Source organism: Colobus angolensis, unplaced genomic scaffold, assembly GCF_000951035.1.
Source record: "Colobus angolensis palliatus isolate OR3802 unplaced genomic scaffold, Cang.pa_1.0 Scaffold14, whole genome shotgun sequence".
In the NCBI taxonomy this organism is placed as follows: domain Eukaryota; kingdom Metazoa; phylum Chordata; class Mammalia; order Primates; family Cercopithecidae; genus Colobus; species Colobus angolensis.
The window spans coordinates 22,346,488-22,366,076 of NW_012114488.1; the positions used below are offsets into that span (position 1 = coordinate 22,346,488).

The following is a 19,589-nucleotide window of genomic DNA, read 5'->3' on the forward strand; positions in this document are numbered from 1 at the left end:
TATTGGAGACGGAATACTATAAATGAATAGTCGTAATCTTGACCTTAAATCATTGCAAAATTATGAATTTACATTATCAAATAAAAATTACATCATGCCAATATAGGTTAGTGTTAATTTGAAAACGGGTAACCCACGAATTGCCTATTTATAATATTGTATTGCCTTATCCTCAAGTATAATATTCTGCCTAATCATCAGGAGGTTCCTTATAAGCAGGACTGCTTTGTCTGTTCTCCGAGTCTTTAGGGTTGGTTAGTTGTAGCTGATGCACGCTAAATGTGAGGCTTGGGCTCTCCCTGTCAGCACACTGGGGTCCCATTGTCACCTGCACCTCCAAGATTACCAAGGTCGGTCTCTTCTGCCCTCTCTCCCCCTCTCTCTCCCTCTCTCCCTCCCGCCCTCCCTTCCTCTCTTCTTCCCTTCCTTCTCTCTCTCTCTCACACATACACCCTCCACACACACGCTTCATGGATATACTGTCCCTCCACGAACGCACGACTCGCTCCTCACAGCACAACTTGGATCCAAGTCTCAGACCCCTGAAGATCTCTCGCATGGGGTCGCCATTCTTCCTGCTTTGCGCTCAAGGCGCAGGACCCGGAGTTCTCAGTTTCCAAGCAAGACTAGTCGAGTCTAAGTCGGATTGGCTGCGATAGAACGACGTTATACCAAATCACAAAGCTAGGATTTTCATCTCTCTCTCAGTCTCCGCCCTCGAATCCTGGCAACAGGGCGCCGTGTGTTTTTCTGAGAGGAACCCGGCCTGGGGTTGCTATGGAGATAGGACGCAGCAACTTACAGAGCAACCAGGATCCAGAAATCGCTTAAGAGACCGCGGCAAAGTAACTGAACTGAATTGCCTTCTTCCGTATTTTCACGCCCCTTTCATCCAGAACATTTTTTTCTCGAACTGCTTCCATGGAAGACTCAACCTCCCCGAAGCAAGAAAAAGAAAACCAAGAAGAACTAGGGGAAGCAAGGCGGTCATGGGAAGGAAAGACAGCAGCTTCTCCGCAATATTCTGAGCCTGAGTGGTCTGAGCCCTTGGAGGCGAAGCAGGGGCCAGAAACGGGACGCCAGTCCCGAAGCAGCCGTCCTGGGAGCCCCCAGTCTAGAGCCAGGACGCCTCCGGGTGGCCCTGCGGGGCCAGAAGCATCATCACCTGCTCCTCTCTCTCCGCCGGAGCCCTCTTTCACTCCTTCTCCCCCGGCTCCGGCCAGACAAGACCTCGCGGCACCACCTCAGTCAGACAGGACCACGAGTGTGATTCCTGAAGCTGGGACACCTGATCCTGATCCTTTGGAACAATCATCTGATAAAAGAGAATCAATTCCTCTTCACACGAGCCAGTCAGAGCGAAACGCCTTTCAACAGTCTCTGCAACCCAAACCCCACCTGTGTGGATCAAGGGACGTGAGCTACAACAACGCTAAACAGAAAGCGCTGAGATTTGACGCTTTTCAGGAGGCAGACTCAAACAGTGACTGTGGTTTACAGCTGCCTGCGCCTGGGGGCTCTGAAGTGGCCCCCAGCATGCTTGAGACCACCATTCAGAACGCTAAGGCTTACCTGCTGAAGACTAGTAGCAAGACGGGCATTAATCTGTAAGTCTCAGGGGGAAAAAAAGATAAAAGTTTGGCAAAGCAAGAGGGTGTGTGAGTATCTCTGTGTGAGAGTGTGTTTCTGTGAGTGAATCAAAATGTATTTGAAAAGATTGTATTAGTAAAAGAGTTAATGACATAACTCTGGATCACATGACTCAAAACACGTCATTAATGGAGATTCTTATGCCTTCTTTTTCTTAACCTTTTTTTTTTTTTTTTTTTTTTTTTTCCTGCAGCTTTTTTTTTTTTTTTTTTTTGAGACGGAGTCTCACTCTGTCGCCCGGGCTGGAGTGCAGTGGCCCGATCTCAGCTCACCGCAAGCTCCGCCTCCCGGGTTCACGCCATTCTCCTGCCTCAGCCTCCCGAGTAGCTGGGACTACAGACGCCCGCCACCACGCCCGGCTAGATTTTTGTATTTTTTTAGTAGAGACGGAGTTTCACCATGTTAGCCAGGATGGTCTCGATCTCCTGACCTCGTGATCCGCCGGTCTCGGCCTCCCAAAGTGCTGGGATTACAGGTTGAGCCACCGCGCCCGGCCTTCCTGCAGCTTCTTTAAAGATCCTAGGCACACACAAAAAATAAAACTTAGGAATTACGGAGTCTTGGGCTTGAAAGATATCATAAAGACCATAAAGTCCAAGCATCTCTCCAGGATGCTTGTGAAAAGTAACTGTCTACCAGTGAAAGTAATCACATGTCTCTCATCAGTAGATGCCATGGCTCGCATGGCTTTTGAGTTCCCAACCCAGGCTGTGCTAGGGTGACCACCATCTCAGTTTGGCTGAGTGCTGAAAGTTCTTTATCCTAAGAAACCCCTTAGTCCTCATAAACTGGGAGAACTGGTCACTATACAAGCTACCTGGAACACATGCCATTTTATCCAAGTCTCTTAAAATGTGATGATCAATAGCCTACATATGTTCTGCTCATCCCATTATAGCTTTAATTTTAGAACTTATGACAGTATAGATTTCTATAGATTTTTGCTTCCAGAGTTACATAATGATAGGGTCAATAGTTTTTTAGAGTTAGAAGGGATTTTGGAAAACATCTAATACAACTCATTTGTTTTTGTAAATGAGGAGACCAAGTCATGGAGAACCTAATTTGCTCAAGATTCCAGTGGCTGACAACACTTACGGACTCTTACCTCTCCCTCCATCACTAAGCTCCAGCCCCATGGCTGTTCCCTGTGCCCAGAAGGCTTCTTTTCTAAGTCTTTGGCTGGCTGGCTCCTCATTCTTCAGAACTCAACTTCCATGGAACACTACTAAAAAGCTTATTCTTTTCCTTCATAGCATTCAATGTCATTTATAATTTTATATACAGAGAGAGAGACTTATATTTGATTATCTGACTCTCCCACTAGATTGCAGGCCCCCAGAGGTCAGGGACTCTGAATTTTGTATACCACTGTATACTTGGTGGTAGCACAGTGCTAGCAACTATTAATCGAGTAAGAAGAAATGAATGCTTTTTATATTCTTTCACTCTACAACAACCAACATAGAAGACTTCTTGTTGTTGCTGTTGGTTTTGTCTTTGTTTTGAGACGGAGTCTGCTTTGTCGCCCGGGCTGGAGTGTAGTGGCACCATCTCGGCTCATTGTAGCCTCTGCCTCCTGGGTTCAAGCGATTCTCCTACCTCAGCCTCTTAAGTAAATGGGATTACAGGCGTGAGCCACTGCGCCCAGCCTTAACACAGAAGACTTCTGTGACAGAATGTTTGGGGTTCTGTTTTCCTATCCACAAGCAAGCAATCACTTCTGCAGTGGGCACCAACTAGGTGTCCTCTGATTAAGTTCTGACATATCCACCTGGAGATAGCATCAGATCACACAGGTTGAGGGCTCAATCCCACAAGACTTCCCCACACTTCCAATGCCAATCACACGCCCCAGGCTGATTAACCTGTGCTTCTGACCAACCAGCTATAAATCAGGGATCCCACAGCTCCCTCCTTGGGTTCGACTGGTGTGCTAGAGTGGCTCACAGAACTCAGGGAAACACTAATATTACTGGCTTATTATAAAGGATATTACAAAGGATGCATATGAAGAGATATTAGGTAAGGAGTGCAAAGCTTCCATGTCCCCTCTGGGAAGGCCATCCTCCAGCAACCTCCATGTGTTCAGCTGTCAGATGCTCCCCGAAACCTGTTCTCTTGGGTCTTTTATGGAGATGTTATTGGATAGGCATGATTGATGACTGTGTAGAAATGTGACTTATAGGGGTATAATCTAATGCTAATAGATTGAGTGGGGAAACCCAGTAAGGCCTATCCAGGTTCTTCTTGGCCTCTCTGTGGAGCATTCTTTCCTCCTTGATATGGAGCAGGACCTCTTTTGAAATGCGGGTCTTATGACCGTCAATCAGATAAAGTAGGCTAGAGAATTTCATTATGGCCTGACATGGAGAAAGGTTAGAGTATACTTTCAGTTTCTTAGGCCTACCTTGGGGAGAAATGAAAAGCAGTATGAGACTTATGAGTCAGAAACTATGGATGAAAACCAATGTATATAAATCATAATTCCCAAGTTTTAACCGTAATCTATTGGGGTGCTTCCTGATTAATCAGTAAATATTAATTAAATGCCGACTGAATATACATTGTGGCAAATATTTGCAGCTATTACTAGGCTTTAAGATACAGGAGATACAATTTTAAAGTCTAATGAATAAAAACATTAATGTATGATGTGAGAAATCTCATGAAATGTGAGATCAGTTTGAAATACTATTTATTAGTTAATTTTTTTTTTTTTTTTTTTTAGACAGAATCTCACTCTGTCCCCCAGGAGGTAGTGCGGTAGCACGATCTCGGCTCACTGCAAGCTCTGCCTCCCAGGTTCACGCCATTCTCCTGCCTCAGCTTCCCGAGTAGCTGGGACTACAGGCACCCGCCACCACACCCAGCTAACCTTGTATTTTTAGTAGAGACGTGGTTTCACTGTGTTAGCCAGGATAGTCTCGATTTCCTGACTTCATGATCCACCTGCCAAAGTGTTGGGATTACAGGCGTGAGCCACCACACCCAGCCTATCAGTTAATATTTTAAACTACAATTTACTTAAGCTGCAAGAATGTAATTTGCTACCCTGTAATGGATTCTACTTGAATTTCTGATATAAACTTCTTGACATATTGCCCTATGTTAGATAACAAGCATGAATTTACAAACTGTTAAAATTGCAAAGCAACACATTACAAATACTTGTGAGTTCACTAACAATTTAAAACTGAATGCAAAAACATGAGAAATTTTTCTTTATTGAATTATTTTATATTTTATAATTGATATTACTTACATATCTAAATTTAATTTTATTTCCAAATGCTGTCTCTGAGGTAATAAGTGAATATCTTCCATAATATTCACTGCTATCCTCTAAGTGCTTTAGTGCCTGCAGTTCAAAATTGTTTAGTAAAAGATGACTTTAACTCCATCTCTTATATGCAGATCTAATTTGATAGCCATAAAACCTATTTTTCATGGCAATTTAAACAATCTTTGACTGAAATATGGAATCTGAGAATGGTTTTTCATCATTGAACTAAAAGGCGATAGGAAAGAATTGCTTGCTCCTTTTCTTCCATTAAAAAAATAAATTGTTAATCCTCCCTAATAGAAAAAACTGTAATTGTAAATTAAAACCTAATACATATATTTCATAATTTGACACAAAGGCATTTTCAGGTGTGGACTTGAATAAAGCACATATATGCATTATATTGAAACCTGAAAAATAAAATGAAAATTTGGACTGAGAGTCCCTAATTTGATGCCATCCACATCTGCTGCTGAAGCAGATCAAACCCTTTCATTATTAACCCAGCTATTGCCCAATAACCAACAGTGTTTTTAGTCTGGAGTCTTCTCCATGAGTTTTCTTTTTCTTTTCTTTTCGAGACGGAGTCTCACTTTGTCACTCATGCTGGAGTGCAGTGGCATGATCTCAGCTTACTGCAACCTCCACCTCCCAGGTTCAAGTGATTCTCCTGACTCAGCCTCCCAAGTAGTTGGAATTACAGGTGCCTGCTACCACACCTGATTAATTTTTGTTTGTTTTTTTTTTAATAGAGACGGGGTTTTACCATGTTGGTTCGGCTGGTCTTAAATTCCTGACCTCAGGTGGTTCACCCACCTCTGGCTCCCAAAGTGCTGGGATTACAGGCAGCCACTGCGCCCAGCCTTCTCCATGAGTTCCAACAGTGCATGAATATTAAGGAAGCTTGATGAAGTTTTAAAGAAACTCCTAGTCAAAACACTTCTGTTCATTTACAAGAATTATTTGAGGAAGGAATTTTATATTCTTCAAATATTGTATAATATTTTTAACTGCCCTTTACATTGATCTCCCATATAATATACATATTTTTCTTTGACATTTATGAGGTCATTAGATAAATATAGACATTAAATGAAAAAGAAAAAACAAAAAATATAGCTTGGGTCAATTAATAGAAAGTAGGCAATTATTGAACAACTATTTATTTTGTTTCACTGTAATAAGAGAGGAGATATATAAAACCCTAATCTTGGCTGTGAAGAACCTACTGCAGTTGCTGAATAGGAAATATATAATGTAATAAAATTTCAGAGCAGGATATTATTGTTCTCAGAAAGAACCCCTCTGAACCGGGGAAGGATGACTTTGGGGAATGACTTGAGTGCTAAGTCCCTAAGAACGAAAGGAGTTTTAAATTATTTTTTGAGAGAAATTATATATATGGTTCACAGCAAGCAAAAGCTCCCAGGTAGAACTTAGCCAATATATGAAAGTAATTTTTATTAGAAGGTCTAAATGAACTAATAATTAGAAACAAAGTTGGAGAGATACAATGCGTATCCACCAGAGAAGCAATTTATACAAATTTCCACATTGAACAGAGGAGTTTTTTCTCAAGAAAAGAGCACTTTGACAGGACACAGGAACACTTTGACAGACATTTTGGCCTCTTAACATTCACTTTGTAATTCTGGTATTTGAAAAAGCAAACACTAGCAGTTCTATATAAAATGTAATGAATTACTGAGAGGATAGAGGCAATTTCACTAATTCAGTTGTGAAATAAAATCTAGGGCAGTGTTTATAATAGAATAGAACAAAATGTTAGATTGTATCACATTTCAATAAAGGTACGTAATATTTAATGGCACTTTTTTGTTGTAAGTGGATGTTACAATATGAAATGCAAGATGTTCTGAGAAACACTGAAGTACCAATTGGCTTTAAAAACAAAATGGAAAGAAAGAGAACGAATCTTAAAGACAGAGTCAACAGGATTACAAATCAAATTGGATTGGGTGAGGGCAGGGGAAGGGGAATGGAAAAGAAGTTATAGTAAACAGTGAAAAATAATGTTAATCACTTTTAAATATATAACCAAAAGATTGTCATTTCAGAAATAAAATGTGAAAATGTACCTGATGTGGAATATGTATCATGCTCTAAAATGTTTTTCTTTAATAACTTAAACATCCTTATTATATTGGAATCATTTCCTGAGGAAAACTCTAGGATAAGTTATTTCTGGCATAGTAGAAATTACCTTAAGTGTTATCCACTGAAAATCTCTGAAGACTTTCAGTTATTGAAGTTCCCTAAAAACAAACTAACTGAGTCTGCAAATAGTTGTTCAATAATTGCCTACTTTCTATTAATTGACCTAAGCTATATTTTTTCTTTTTTTCTTTTTCATTTAACGTCTATATTTATCTAATGACCTCAGAAATATCAAAGAAAAATGCTTCTTCAAATGCTCTTGACATGTATATTATCTGGAATTTTCTCTGGATAGATATGATCATCTTTCTAATATGTTGACCAAGATATTAAATGAGCGTCCTGAAAATGCTGTTGACATCTTTGAAAATATTAGCCAAGATGTGAAGATGGCACATTTTAGTAAAAAATTTGATGCACTCCACAATGAGAATGAGATGCTTCCAACATATGAAATAGCAGAAAAGCAAAAGGCTCTCTTTCTCCAGGGACATTTGGAAGGAGTTGACCAAGAATTGGAAGATGAAATAGTAAGTCACTACTATAAATTTTAATAATTAAATCTTAGGATTTTATTTGGGATGAATGGCTGTGGCTTTAAATTCATACCAACTGTATTTTATAGCTTTTTTTTTTTTTTTTTTTTTTTTTTAGACAGGTGCCCAGGCTTGCAGTACAATGGCACAATCCTGGCTCACTGCAACCTCTACCTCTCAGGGTCAAGCGATTCTCCTCCCTCAGCCTCCTGAGTAGCTGGGACTTCAGGCACGTGCCACCATGCCCAGCTAATTTTTGTATTTTTAGTAGAGACGGGGTTTCGCCATATTGGCCAGGCTGATCTCAAACTCCTGACCTCAAGTGATCTGCCTACCTTAGTCTCCCAGAATGTTGGGATTACAGGAGTGAGCCACTGCACCTGGCCTTTATAGCTTCTTATATAGTATTTGCATCTTATTTTTTTAAAATATCTTCAAGCCTTCTTTAGTTAACCTTATTGCACATTACTCATATCCTTGATTAGGGATTTCTTGTTTTTTCATACTGTGTTTTAGTATTTTGCAAGCTAAAACAGATTGTTATAGGTTTGTATGCTAAGTTTCTTAATATTAGAGAAAAGGATTTCTTCACATTTTATATTCTCCAAGGTGCCTGGTGCAGATCTGGATGTACAGCTATCTTTTGCTAAAGATTTGTTGAATAATGAATAAATGTTAGATAACTAAAAATCAGGTTTTAAATCAAGTTGCATATTTATTAGAAAATTCAGAAGCACTTCTAATGTCATTTGTATTTTCTTCTAAGACAAGCTCCTTATGTTATGACTTGATATGATGTATATTACATCAATGGGATGTAATACAAGAGGAGAGGAGTAAAATACTTTTTTAAATCATCATAGACAAAATGTTGAAAATATTTGGAGAAGGAGTTGGTAACAGAGATTGAAAAAAGCTATAATTAGAGAATAAAATCTTATATATCAAAGAAATTTTAATTTCAAATATTTCATAATAGTATTGGCTATTCTGTTTCCTAAATACTCATATACTTGTAATTTGTACACATCTGCTGAACTTATGTTCTGTTACCACTAGATTATTTAAGATGTGTGTATATACTTTCAAATTTGATGTTTGGAGTAAGGTATTTTCAAAATAGCACTCTGTCAGGGAAGAGAGAAGAGAGACAGTAGATGCTGTCTCTAGGCTAAGCAGCCTGTGAGGAGAGAGCTAACTGACGCGGTAAGATCTGTAGTACTCATACAAAAGGAACAGGTGATAGGTGTCAACGAGTTGACATTGGACAGTTTCAACAAGGTGGCAGTTGGTTCTGCAGCCATATCCAGTGATGATGAGTCTGGGAGCGAACAGCATATGGAGATGAGGCAGATAGGCAGGCATTCTTATGCAGGAGTTAATCAAAGAAACTTCAGACTCCAGGGTAAGAATGGGTGCCCTTTATAGGCACAGCATTACAAGGTAGGACTTTGTATCTTAAAACTAGGATATGGGGTGAGAATACAAATAAGCTGTTTTGATCATGGGACCTGGGCCCTTTAACTAGATTCCATAAATCTTCCTTATAAGGGATAAGATTGGCTTTACAGCCTGGAACAGCTGAGTCATCAGGTGAAGATTAAAAGCTCCACCTCAGAAAGTAGAAAGATGCAGGAACAGATAGAGAGGTCTCTCTGATGCACTGAAATATGAACTACATGACCAACCCTTTCCCTGACTTACATGTTTAGAGTGTTCATGTTTTTATTCCCGCCTTTAACCACACCAGAATTCGTTTGCTTAGTCTTCAGCATTCATTTATTCATTCACCCATTTATTCATACACAATGTGACTACTGCATTCCAAGTACTGAGATACACATGAGAAAAAGACTTTTCCGACTTTAAGTTGCTTACAATTTAGAGAAAGGCAAAAAAGACTGGAAAGCCATTTGATTAGTGCAATAAAGAGCTAGTCTCATTTGATGGAGTAAACATGGGCTTTGGAGGTAGCCAGATCTGAGTGAGAATCCTAGTTCAACTAGCTTGCTAGTTGTGTGATTTTGAGCAAGAGGCTAAACTTTCCAAGCCTTAAGGACAATCAAATGGCAAAAACCTGAGGGGTAGAGGTAGTATATATAAAGGATTTGGCCTATGATAGGAACTTAATAGTAGCAATTATTATTATATTGTTTTGACAACATGATAAATGACAGAATGGAACAACTAACTCTGCTATTGGTAATTGGGCAAGGCTTTTTAGTGGAGGTAATATTTCATTTGGGCCACGAAGGATAAGCAGGAGTTCACCAGGTGAAGACTCTTAGAAATTAAATTCTTAGAAAAAAGAACAATAAAATAATCAGGAAAGATTATATGATGTTTGGAAAAGTCGAGTGTGGGTTTGAGGGAGTGATTGAAGGAAATGAAGTGAACAGAGTGCTTAAAGCCAGACTGTTCTTTGTGCGTTGATAAGTAACTTCTTTCTTGTAAACAGTAAGAAGTTTTTAAATAGAGAATAGCGTGGTCTGACTTTTGGTTTAGAAAGATAACTCTGATCATAATATGAAAGATAATGAAAAAAGAAAGGTAGAATGGGGCCGGGAGGAGAGCGTTAGAAGCCTTCTGCTATAGCACAAGTAGTGAGGATGGTGACCAATACATTATAAATGAATACAAGAGGAGGAAATAATGCCAATAAATTTTTATGTGCTAGAATCAATAGGAATCTAACTACTTAAATATTGAAGGTCAAGGAAGTCAGAGGAAGCAAGGATGACCGAACTTTCTGGTGTGAGAAACTGAGATGTCACTGGTGAAGAAAGAGTACATAGAAAAAAGAGAAAACTTTGAGAGAAACGTGAATTAAATGTTAAACTGAGGTATTTTTAGAATACTCAAGTGAAATTTATCAGAAGTGGCTAGAAATATGTGTAGAATATGGGAGAAAATCAGAGTTAAAGAAACTTTAAATAGCCACTTATCACTTGAAGTGGTGTGGAGAACTCTTCCAAGCATAAAGTGTTGAGAGATGTGATAAGTAAAAAGGATATTTTAACAACATCAACATTTGGAGCTCAAGAAATAAGGGAGCAATTAAAGAGACTTGAGATGAAATAGTTTTAAAGGGCCAAGTAGGATAGGTACAGCAAATGTCAAGGAAAGACTTTTGCAATCCTACATCAAGGCGATGAGGATTTTAAAAAGTCATTATACTTATTTTGACACTACAATTATAAATAATAGCATATCATTTGTAAGAATAGCAGAGCTCTCAAGTTCTTCATCTTGAGGGTCAAGGTTTGTCTTGTAAGTTATCTTGACCTATAGTTGGGAGTTCTTTCCTACATTTTCACAAATGTGTTTTTTTTTCCTTTCTTTCTTTCTTTTTCTTTCTTTTTTTTTTTTTTTTTTTTTGAGATGGAGTCTCTCTCTGTTGCCCAGGCTGGAGTGCAGTGGTGTGATCTCGGCTTACTGTGAGCTCTGCCTGTCGGGTTCACGCCACTCTCCTATCTCAGCCTCCCGAATAGCTGGGACTACAGGCGCCCGCCACCATGCCTGATGGAGTTTCATCATGTTAGTCAGGATGGTCTTGATCTACTGACCTCGTGATCTGCCTGACTCGGCCTCCCAAAGTGCTGGGATTACAGACGTGAGCCACCACGCCCAGTCTTCACAAATGTGTTTCTATGGTTCATTTGAGACTCTGCTTATTCATTTCTCTGTATTTCTTTGGTGGAATTTTTTTATTTCTCTCATTTTAAATTCAAAATAATTTATTTTAAGTAGGAGGAGCATCTGACTACATTATGTCTTCAAGTATAGACATGAGTACTTTATTATATGTTCCTTTTATTTATTCTATACATTACATTACCCAGGATACTATATTAATTTTTAGTGATCCTATATAAAACCATACACTTAATAAATGTTTATTTTTAAAGATATATAGTAATATAGACATATGTAAAACCATACTTTGTTCTAAATACATGTGTACATAGTTATTCTACATCTTATTTTAGGATAGTAACGGAGTCACTTAAATATTTTTTATAAAACAGGAATGTTGCATTTTTATTATTCATAGTGATTATTAAATTTTCTCTACCTAAGATATGTACATAAACAAGGTAGCTATTACATATTAATGAGTATAAGATACAAGAGAAGCTACATTTATAAATAATGAGAGAAGAACAGAGATTCAGGAATTATCATACTTTGATCTAAATATTTTTGTTTGTTTTTTGAGATGAAGTCTCACTCTGTTGCCTAGGCTGGAGTGCAGTGGTGCAATCTCAGCTCACTGCAACCTCCTCCTCCCGGGTTCAAGTGATCCGCTTGCCTCAGCCTCCCAAGTAGCTGGGACTACAGGCAGGCACCACCATGCCCAGCTAATTTTTGTATTTCTATTAGAGACGGGGGTCTCACCATGTTGGCCAGGCTGGTTTCGAACTCCTGAGCTCAGGTGATCCATCCACCTCAGCCTTCCAAAGTGCTGGGATTACAGGCGTGAATCACCGCGCCCAGCCAATTTGATCTAAATCTTGAGAGAAATGTCAAAGAAGTGGTGGAGAAAGTAGAATATCGAGATACATAAAAAAGACAAGGGAAGCAAGCATTTGTCTTATCGATAAATTTTAACCACAGCATTTGTTTCCCCAGGCAGAAAATGCTCTACCAAATGTAATGGAGTCAGCTTTTTATTTTGAACAAGCTGGAGTTGGTTTGGGCACAGATGAGACATACCGCATATTTCTTGCCCTCAAGCAGCTTACTGACACCCACCCAATCCAAAGATGCCGCTTCTGGGGAAAGATCTTGGGTCTGGAAATGAATTATATTGTAGCTGAAGTGGAGTTTCGTGAGGGGGAAGATGAAGAGGAAGTGGAAGAGGAAGATGTGGCTGAAGAGAGGGACAATGGAGAAAGTGAAGCTGATGAAGATGAGGAAGATGAATTACCAAAGTCCTTTTACAAGGCCCCGCAGGCTATACCAAAAGAAGAAAGTAGAACAGGTGCCAACAAATATGTCTATTTTGTTTGCAATGAACCAGGAAGACCATGGGTGAAGTTACCACCAGTTATACCTGCACAAATTGTTATTGCAAGAAAAATCAAGAAATTTTTCACTGGGCGATTGGATGCTCCCATCATAAGCTACCCACCTTTCCCAGGAAATGAGAGTAATTATTTACGAGCGCAAATTGCCCGAATTTCAGCAGGAACCCACATCAGTCCTTTAGGATTTTATCAGTTCGGTGAAGAGGAAGGAGAGGAAGAAGAAGAGGTAGAAGGTGGGCAAAATAGCTTTGAGGAAAACCCTGATTTCGAAGGCATCCAAGTGACTGATCTAGTAGAATCCCTATCCAATTGGGTTCATCATGTACAGCATATTCTCTCTCAGGTAAGAGCTTTGCAGTTCTCAATCTATCAGGCAATTAGGCAAATATTCATTAAATTATCACTATAATGCATGAAGACATACAAAATAAAGGCCTTCGGATTCTATTTAATAGGCAGGAAAAGAGATAATTAAAAACACAGCCAAAAATGCAGAGTAATATAAAATGCCGGTGTCTATATAATTGTCTACATAACTGAAGGTCCCAGGGATCTCCAAACAGACTTTATTTTCTATTTGAAAATAAAACACATTCTTCTGTGGAACATTTGACAAATGATGTAGAGATTTAGATTTGTGTGCTCTGCAATTATGCAATTTTTTAATATGTTTAATATAGATGGGTATATTAATTTTGAAAACAGTTCTTTAATTTTATCTCTATAATACATGTAGCTTTTATGTCAAGAACAGTAAGGGATTATAACAAAAACAAAAAACAAAGAAACAGTGCTATATAGCAGTTATGTAACACCTATTGTTCCAGGTGTGTGTGTGTGTTTGTGTGTGTGTGTGTGTGTGTGTGTGTATAAGATTTAATCTTTACAACAACCCCACGAAACAGTATTATTATCCTCAATTTTCAGATGAGGACATTGAGACAGAGAGTTGAGGAAATGTGACAAAAGGAACATAGCTAATAAGGAACAGAATCAGATGTGAGACTGCACAGAATGGACCCAGTGCATCCACTTAACCCTTGTGCTATACTACCTCATCTGCAGGTAGAAAATCTTCATTATACTTTGATCTAGATAAGAGAAGAGATACTCTTAGCTTTCTCTACATAAGAGTTAACTAAATGAGACATTATAAACCCTAAACTTCCATAAATAATCTTATTACCACATTTAAATGTTATTGTTAATAATCATTATCATAATAGCTTCAGCTCTCTCATAGATTATTTACCACAAAACAGTAAAATACACTCTTACCTTTTTCACTAAGGTTCTGCTAATTTAAAAATATAAGTGATAATTTTAAAATACATGTCCTGTGACTTCAAGAATTTGGCAAATTCTCAAAATAAATAGCATGGCTTTTTCCTTGAAACAACCTAGATGAAAATAGCACTTGGAAAATGTACATAGAATGAATGAATGAATGATCAATTAAATTCCCACAGAGTGACGCTTCATCCTGATCAATTCAAATGAATGTTCTGAAATTTCAAGGTCCCCATTAGACTACTAAATCTTGCAACATTCATTCCCAGGGTCGCTGTAATTGGTTCAACTCCATACAAAAAAGCGAGGAAGAAGAAGAGGAAGGAGAGGAAGATGATGAAGAAAAAGAAGAGCCTGACTACGTAGAACAGGAAGTGGGGCCTCCTCTTTTGACACCAATCTCTGAAGATTTAGGTTATTTTACATAACTATTATCACACACAGACACACAAACAATATAATATACTATGTGCGTTATATAGTAAATATGAGAGTTGGAAAGCTCTAAAAAGTGAACAAGAGCCAAGGTCTCATCCTCTTCCCATTCGTGTTCTGGAATGATAGGGAGTGAAGAATATAGCTGTCCACATCAATGTTCTCTGACAGAGGTTGCAGGAGTGATGTAGAGAGGAAACATAAGTTGGCTGTAGCGCTTTCTGGAAATGCTGACAATTGTCTCCTTTATTATTCTTGTCTTGCATTCTGCAGACCATAAACAAATGGCATAAATATTCTTGGTCCTGGTTTTTAAAAACTCTACTCTCATTCCTATATTCTTGTTTCTTTCACTTCAGTTTTGGAGTATTTGTGCTTGCAACCCTTGATCTCATTTAATAATAATATACCTTTCATTAGACCATCAAATACTACTCACTCTACCACACAAGCCTCCTTTCCCTTAATAAAACTTCTTGTCTTGGTTGCAAAAATGGAGATATATATTTCAAATTCCATTGTTCCAAAACATTCATGAAGTACCCTCCTGATTTTGTTAAGCTGCTGCTGTTTTTTCTTTCTGTATCAAATATGTGTGTATCTGTGTTTGTGCATGCATGTGTGGATTTATAAAAATAGCTTACACAGTAGATTCTTGTCTAGTCAGGAATTAAGCTTTTGCATTTCTCTTTGGGTTCCAGAGATTCAGAATATACCCCCTTGGACAACACGGTTATCCTCAAATCTCATTCCACAATATGCTATTGCAGTCCTTCAATCCAACCTTTGGCCTGGAGCATATGCCTTCTCCAATGGCAAGTAAGTATCTGACCACTTATAAAGCCATTTCTGTGATTAGTTAAGCTCTGGAAATTATAAATAACCACTACAATGTTAAGCTACTATCATTGTTTTCTTGTTTTTTTTGAGACAGAGTCTTGCTCTGTCATCCATGCTGAGTGCAGTGGCATGATCTCAGCTCACTGCAACCTCCGCCTCCTGGGTTCAAACTATTCTCCTACCTCAGCCTCCCCAGTAGCTGGGATTACAGGTATGCACCACTGTGCCCAGCTAATTTTTGTTTTTGTTTTTGTTTTTTTTAGTAGATACGAGGATTCACCATGTTAGCCAGGCTGGCCTCAAACTCCTGATCTCATGATTCACCCCACCTCGGCCTCTCAAAGTGCTGGGATTACATGTTGTTTGTGCCACCACACCTGGCTGCTACTATCATTTTAACTCATCTTTGGCATATTATGTGTGTTTGGCATAAAATTTATTAAAATAACATCTGTGATACACAATAAAACATCAAATTCAGGACATTAAGTAGTAATTCAGACTTCTACCCTTTCATCTTAACTATCAGTTTGTTGAAATAAAATGTGGTTTTTCATCAATGATTATTTGGGTAATGATTTATTCATTCACTTAGATTAATGGAGGTATTTCTAAGCCGTATTTAAATTAGTTTAAATCTCAGATCATTTTTGTTGGAAATCTTGATAAAAGATAATTAAAATATGCTTTATTTAGACTATCGCTTTCAAAGGAATTAAGATCAAGAGGACACTAAAAATAATTTTATCCCTCACCTAGAACATATACTTCTATTTGTCTTATGTTCCATTTCTTTCCTAATAACCCAGTGTCAGAAGCTTAGCTTATGTGGAGAGAAAGCTGAGTGGCCAGGTGTTAGAGTAGCCATTAAAGCACAACAAGCTAAAAATGAGAGTTAAGCCTTTAATCATTTACGGTGATAGTATAAGCAAGAGAAAGCTTTGACATCCCCGTTCCATTTTCCCCCATGGAATGGCCCTCTAGTGGAGAGTCAGGTGGATCAGCACAGATACGGCTATCATAGATGTGGAGGTGCTGGGGTCATCTCATTGACAAGGGAATCCTCAAACGGCTCCTGCAGTTTTACAGACCTGGAGACCAAGAGCATAAGAGGGGCTGGAAGTGAAAAAGTGCTGAGCACAGAGAGCAGAGAAAGGAGGGGTTGGAAAGGTCTCTGCTGAAGGCCTCAGATAAAGAGACCTAGGAACGGAAGCACCTGGTCTAGGAATGCAAACATTGAGGAGCATGACTAGCCAAAGGGGCCAGCGTCCTTGACTGCAACTTCCCGTAAAGACAGCAATGCATTGTACTCCAAGTCTGGTGTGTCAGGTAAACTCTTTGTGATTGCCTATGGTCATACCTAAAAAAAGTAACACATAGGTTTCTAACCACAAGCCCAACTCCTTGCCCAGGCAGGAGTCTGCAGGGTTAGCTATTTTTAAATCTTTCTAACGTTGTGGAAGGTAGTAACTTTTTTTTCCTCCCCTGGAAATAATTGAAGGAAGAAAGGCTTTTGCTTGTGGTCTAGGTGTAGGGTACATTTTAACAGTGTCTGGTCCCACAGTTTTTTTTTTTAACCAGCTTAAGCAGTTTGGATGAAAACAATTCCCTGTGGTAGAAAAATCATTGAGGAATATTTTACTTCTAGCATTTTACATGTATTGCTTTTTAAATTATAGGACCATGATATTATAAGTACTTTAATATTACAGAAGGGTCAATTTTTCTGAGAAATTATATAATAATCTATTTTTCTTTTCTTTTTTTTTTTTTACTTACAGAAAGTTTGAAAATTTCTACATAGGTTGGGGTCATAAGTATAGTCCAGACAATTATACACCCCCAGTTCCACCACCAGTTTATCAAGAATACCCCAGTGGACCAGAAATTACAGAAATGGATGACCCCAGTGTGGAGGAGGAGCAAGCTTTCAGGGCTGCACAACAAGCAATTCTACTTGCAGCTGAGAATGAAGAATCTGAGGAAGATGAAGATGAGGAAGATGATTATGACTAATAAACATAAAATTAGCCTGGTTTTATGTGACACTGATATACACCCCTTATATGAGACTAATTTTACACTTTTCTGTGTGTGTATATACATACACGTCAGAAATTATTCAACTGCAAAAGTCAATCTTGAAAATATCAAGCTTGAAATTTCATAGGTAGAAATATTAACATTTTTATTGAAAGATACTCATGGGATTTTCCAGAGGCTAAATAACATGCAATCACATCATTGTTCTGAGGGTTATGGATAATGGAGTATGTGCTTGTACATTCTTGTTTTTAAAAGGGCTCAGGTTTCACATGGTCCAGGTGAGGTAAAACAATTAAAATAAATAAATAAATGGTCTCAGGTTTAATTTGTAACATGACAAACACTGGAAGATACAACCCACAGGAAATTCTTGGAAACATCAATACTTTTTTAAGAGTGTCAAGGGGTATGAAGACAAAAAATATTGTCACTAGAGTAATGTATTGTTACCATTTGTAAGAACTGATCTCAGCATGTATTCTTAAACCTTTGTAATTACCTATGGTCGTGACTGTGATATTGTGTGCAAACACTGTATAGCATATATATTCATTTTTCCTGCTTGAGATAGTATCATAATTCCATCACCTGCTTAAAACTGTAGGGAACACTGAATTTTTTTTTCTTTTTTTTCTTTTTTTTGGCGGGGAGGTGGTTGGGACAGAGTCTCTGTCACCAGGCTAGAGTGCAGTAGTGCGATCTCGGCTCACTGCCACCTCTGCCTCCTGGGTTCAAGCGTTTCTCCTGCCTCAGCTTCCCGAGAAGCTGGGACTACAGGTGCATGCCACTACGCCTGGCTTTTTTTGTATTTTTAGTAGAGATGGGGTTTCACCATGTTAGCCAGGCTGGTAAATTTTTTTTTTTTTTTTTTTTTGAGACAGAGTCTCGCTCTGTCGCCCAGGCTGGAGTGCAGTGGCCGGATCTCAGCTCACTGCAAGCTCCGCCTCCCGGGTTTACGCCATTCTCCTGCCTCAGCCTCCCGAGTAGCTGGGACTACAGGCGCCCGCCACCTCGCCCGGCTAGTTTTTTGTATTTTTTAGTAGAGACGGGGTTTCACCGTGTTAGCCAGGATGGTCTCGATCTGCTGACCTCGTGATCCGCCCGTCTCAGCCTCCCAAAGTGCTGGGATTACAGGCTTGAGCCACCGCGTCCGGCTGGTAAATTTTTAACCCTTTTGTTACTTCTCAAAATCTTCTCAGACTCCTCTTTCATCCTACAGAAATTGATTTGAACTGACTGGGGAAAAATGATTTGCTTTGCACAGATATGGTTAGCTGGATACAGCCAGAAACTTGACTTGTATTTTCTAGCACTACTTCTCTAAAACATTATTTTCCCTCACTAAAAAAACATTTTTAAGTCCTATATGTACCAGATATGCCTGTGGGCTATGACTAAAAATTAGGCACTACTCTTGAAATCATAGAGCTTTCATTGAAGAGAGAACTATAAAAAGGTAAATAGAAATGTAAAATCAATTGCAACTTAGCAAGTACTGTGATACAAATATTACAGGTAACACAGAACAGTGCTTCTCAAATTCTATGATAAAGGAATTTTGGTAAGTTAAAAAAAAATTCCAATCCATAACTGTTGTTTTTTAAAAATAAACTGACACAGCAGTTCTCAACATCTGTACTTACCTTGCCACAGACCTTCAGTTTGCAGATCACAGATCTGCACTTGGAGTAACATTGTTGTCAAACACTTAAGATGACTGACTTCAGACTTCAGCAAGTCAGGAAGCACTTCTAAGAGCCACCAGGTGGACTGCTATGGGAGAGGGTTCTTGGTGGCATCAGCTGCATCCTGGCAAAGGACTTTTGGCTGAAAGGAATGAAATTTCAACTGCAAGAAGTGGTGAGAGATGAGCCTGCAGGGGCAAAGCGGGGCTATAGTGTGTAGGAAGTCTGGATTTTACCCATGAATAGTGAAGAGGATTACACTAGAAAGTCACACAAACATTTGTATTTGAGAACATTTTGCTACAGTGTAGATGGATGAGAGAGAATCCAGACTTGAGACAAGAAGACCAGTTAGGAGGTTATCTCATTATCAGGTAACACAGTGGCTCACACCTGTAATCCCAGCACTTTGGGAGGCCAAGGCAGGTGGATCACCTAAGGTCAGGAGTTTGAGACCAGCCTGGCCAACATGGCGAAACCTCATCTCTACTAAAAACACAAACATAATACAAACATTAGTTGGGTATCATAGCATATGCCTGTAATCCCAGCTACTTGTCAGGCTGAGGCAGGAGAATTGCTTGAACCCGGGAAGTGGAGGCGGCAGTGAGCC

At 39.0% G+C, this 19,589-nt stretch overlaps 1 protein-coding gene across 2 annotated transcripts; it reads left to right on the plus strand.

Annotated features, from left to right (window-relative positions):
* Window positions 1-769: 769 nt before the first annotated feature.
* Window positions 770-17,791, plus strand: RSPH4A (radial spoke head 4 homolog A (Chlamydomonas)). Of its 2 annotated transcripts, XM_011935062.1 has the most exons (6): window positions 770-1,607; window positions 7,410-7,644; window positions 12,283-13,023; window positions 14,240-14,384; window positions 15,107-15,224; window positions 17,027-17,791. In XM_011935062.1, exons 1-6 carry the CDS (start codon window positions 922-924, stop codon window positions 17,259-17,261), a joined length of 2,160 nt encoding a protein of 719 aa, XP_011790452.1. In that variant the 5' UTR covers window positions 770-921; the 3' UTR covers window positions 17,262-17,791. The 2 variants fall into 2 exon arrangements, with proteins under 2 accessions (XP_011790452.1, XP_011790453.1); XM_011935063.1 differs by lacking the exon at window positions 14,240-14,384.
* The last annotated feature ends 1,798 nt before the right edge of the window (window positions 17,792-19,589 follow it).

What these genes read in the sequence shown, in the direction of transcription:
- RSPH4A (XM_011935062.1), top strand. Translation starts at nt 922, where the DNA reads ATGGAAGACTCAACCTCCCCGAAGCAAGAAAAAGAAAACCAAGAAGAA. An exon ending in AGCAAGACGGGCATTAATCT is followed by an intron (nt 1,608 to 7,409) that starts GTAAGTCTCAGG and finishes TTCTCTGGATAG; the next exon opens with ATATGATCATCTTTCTAATA. An exon ending in AAGAATTGGAAGATGAAATA is followed by an intron (nt 7,645 to 12,282) that starts GTAAGTCACTAC and finishes TTGTTTCCCCAG; the next exon opens with GCAGAAAATGCTCTACCAAA.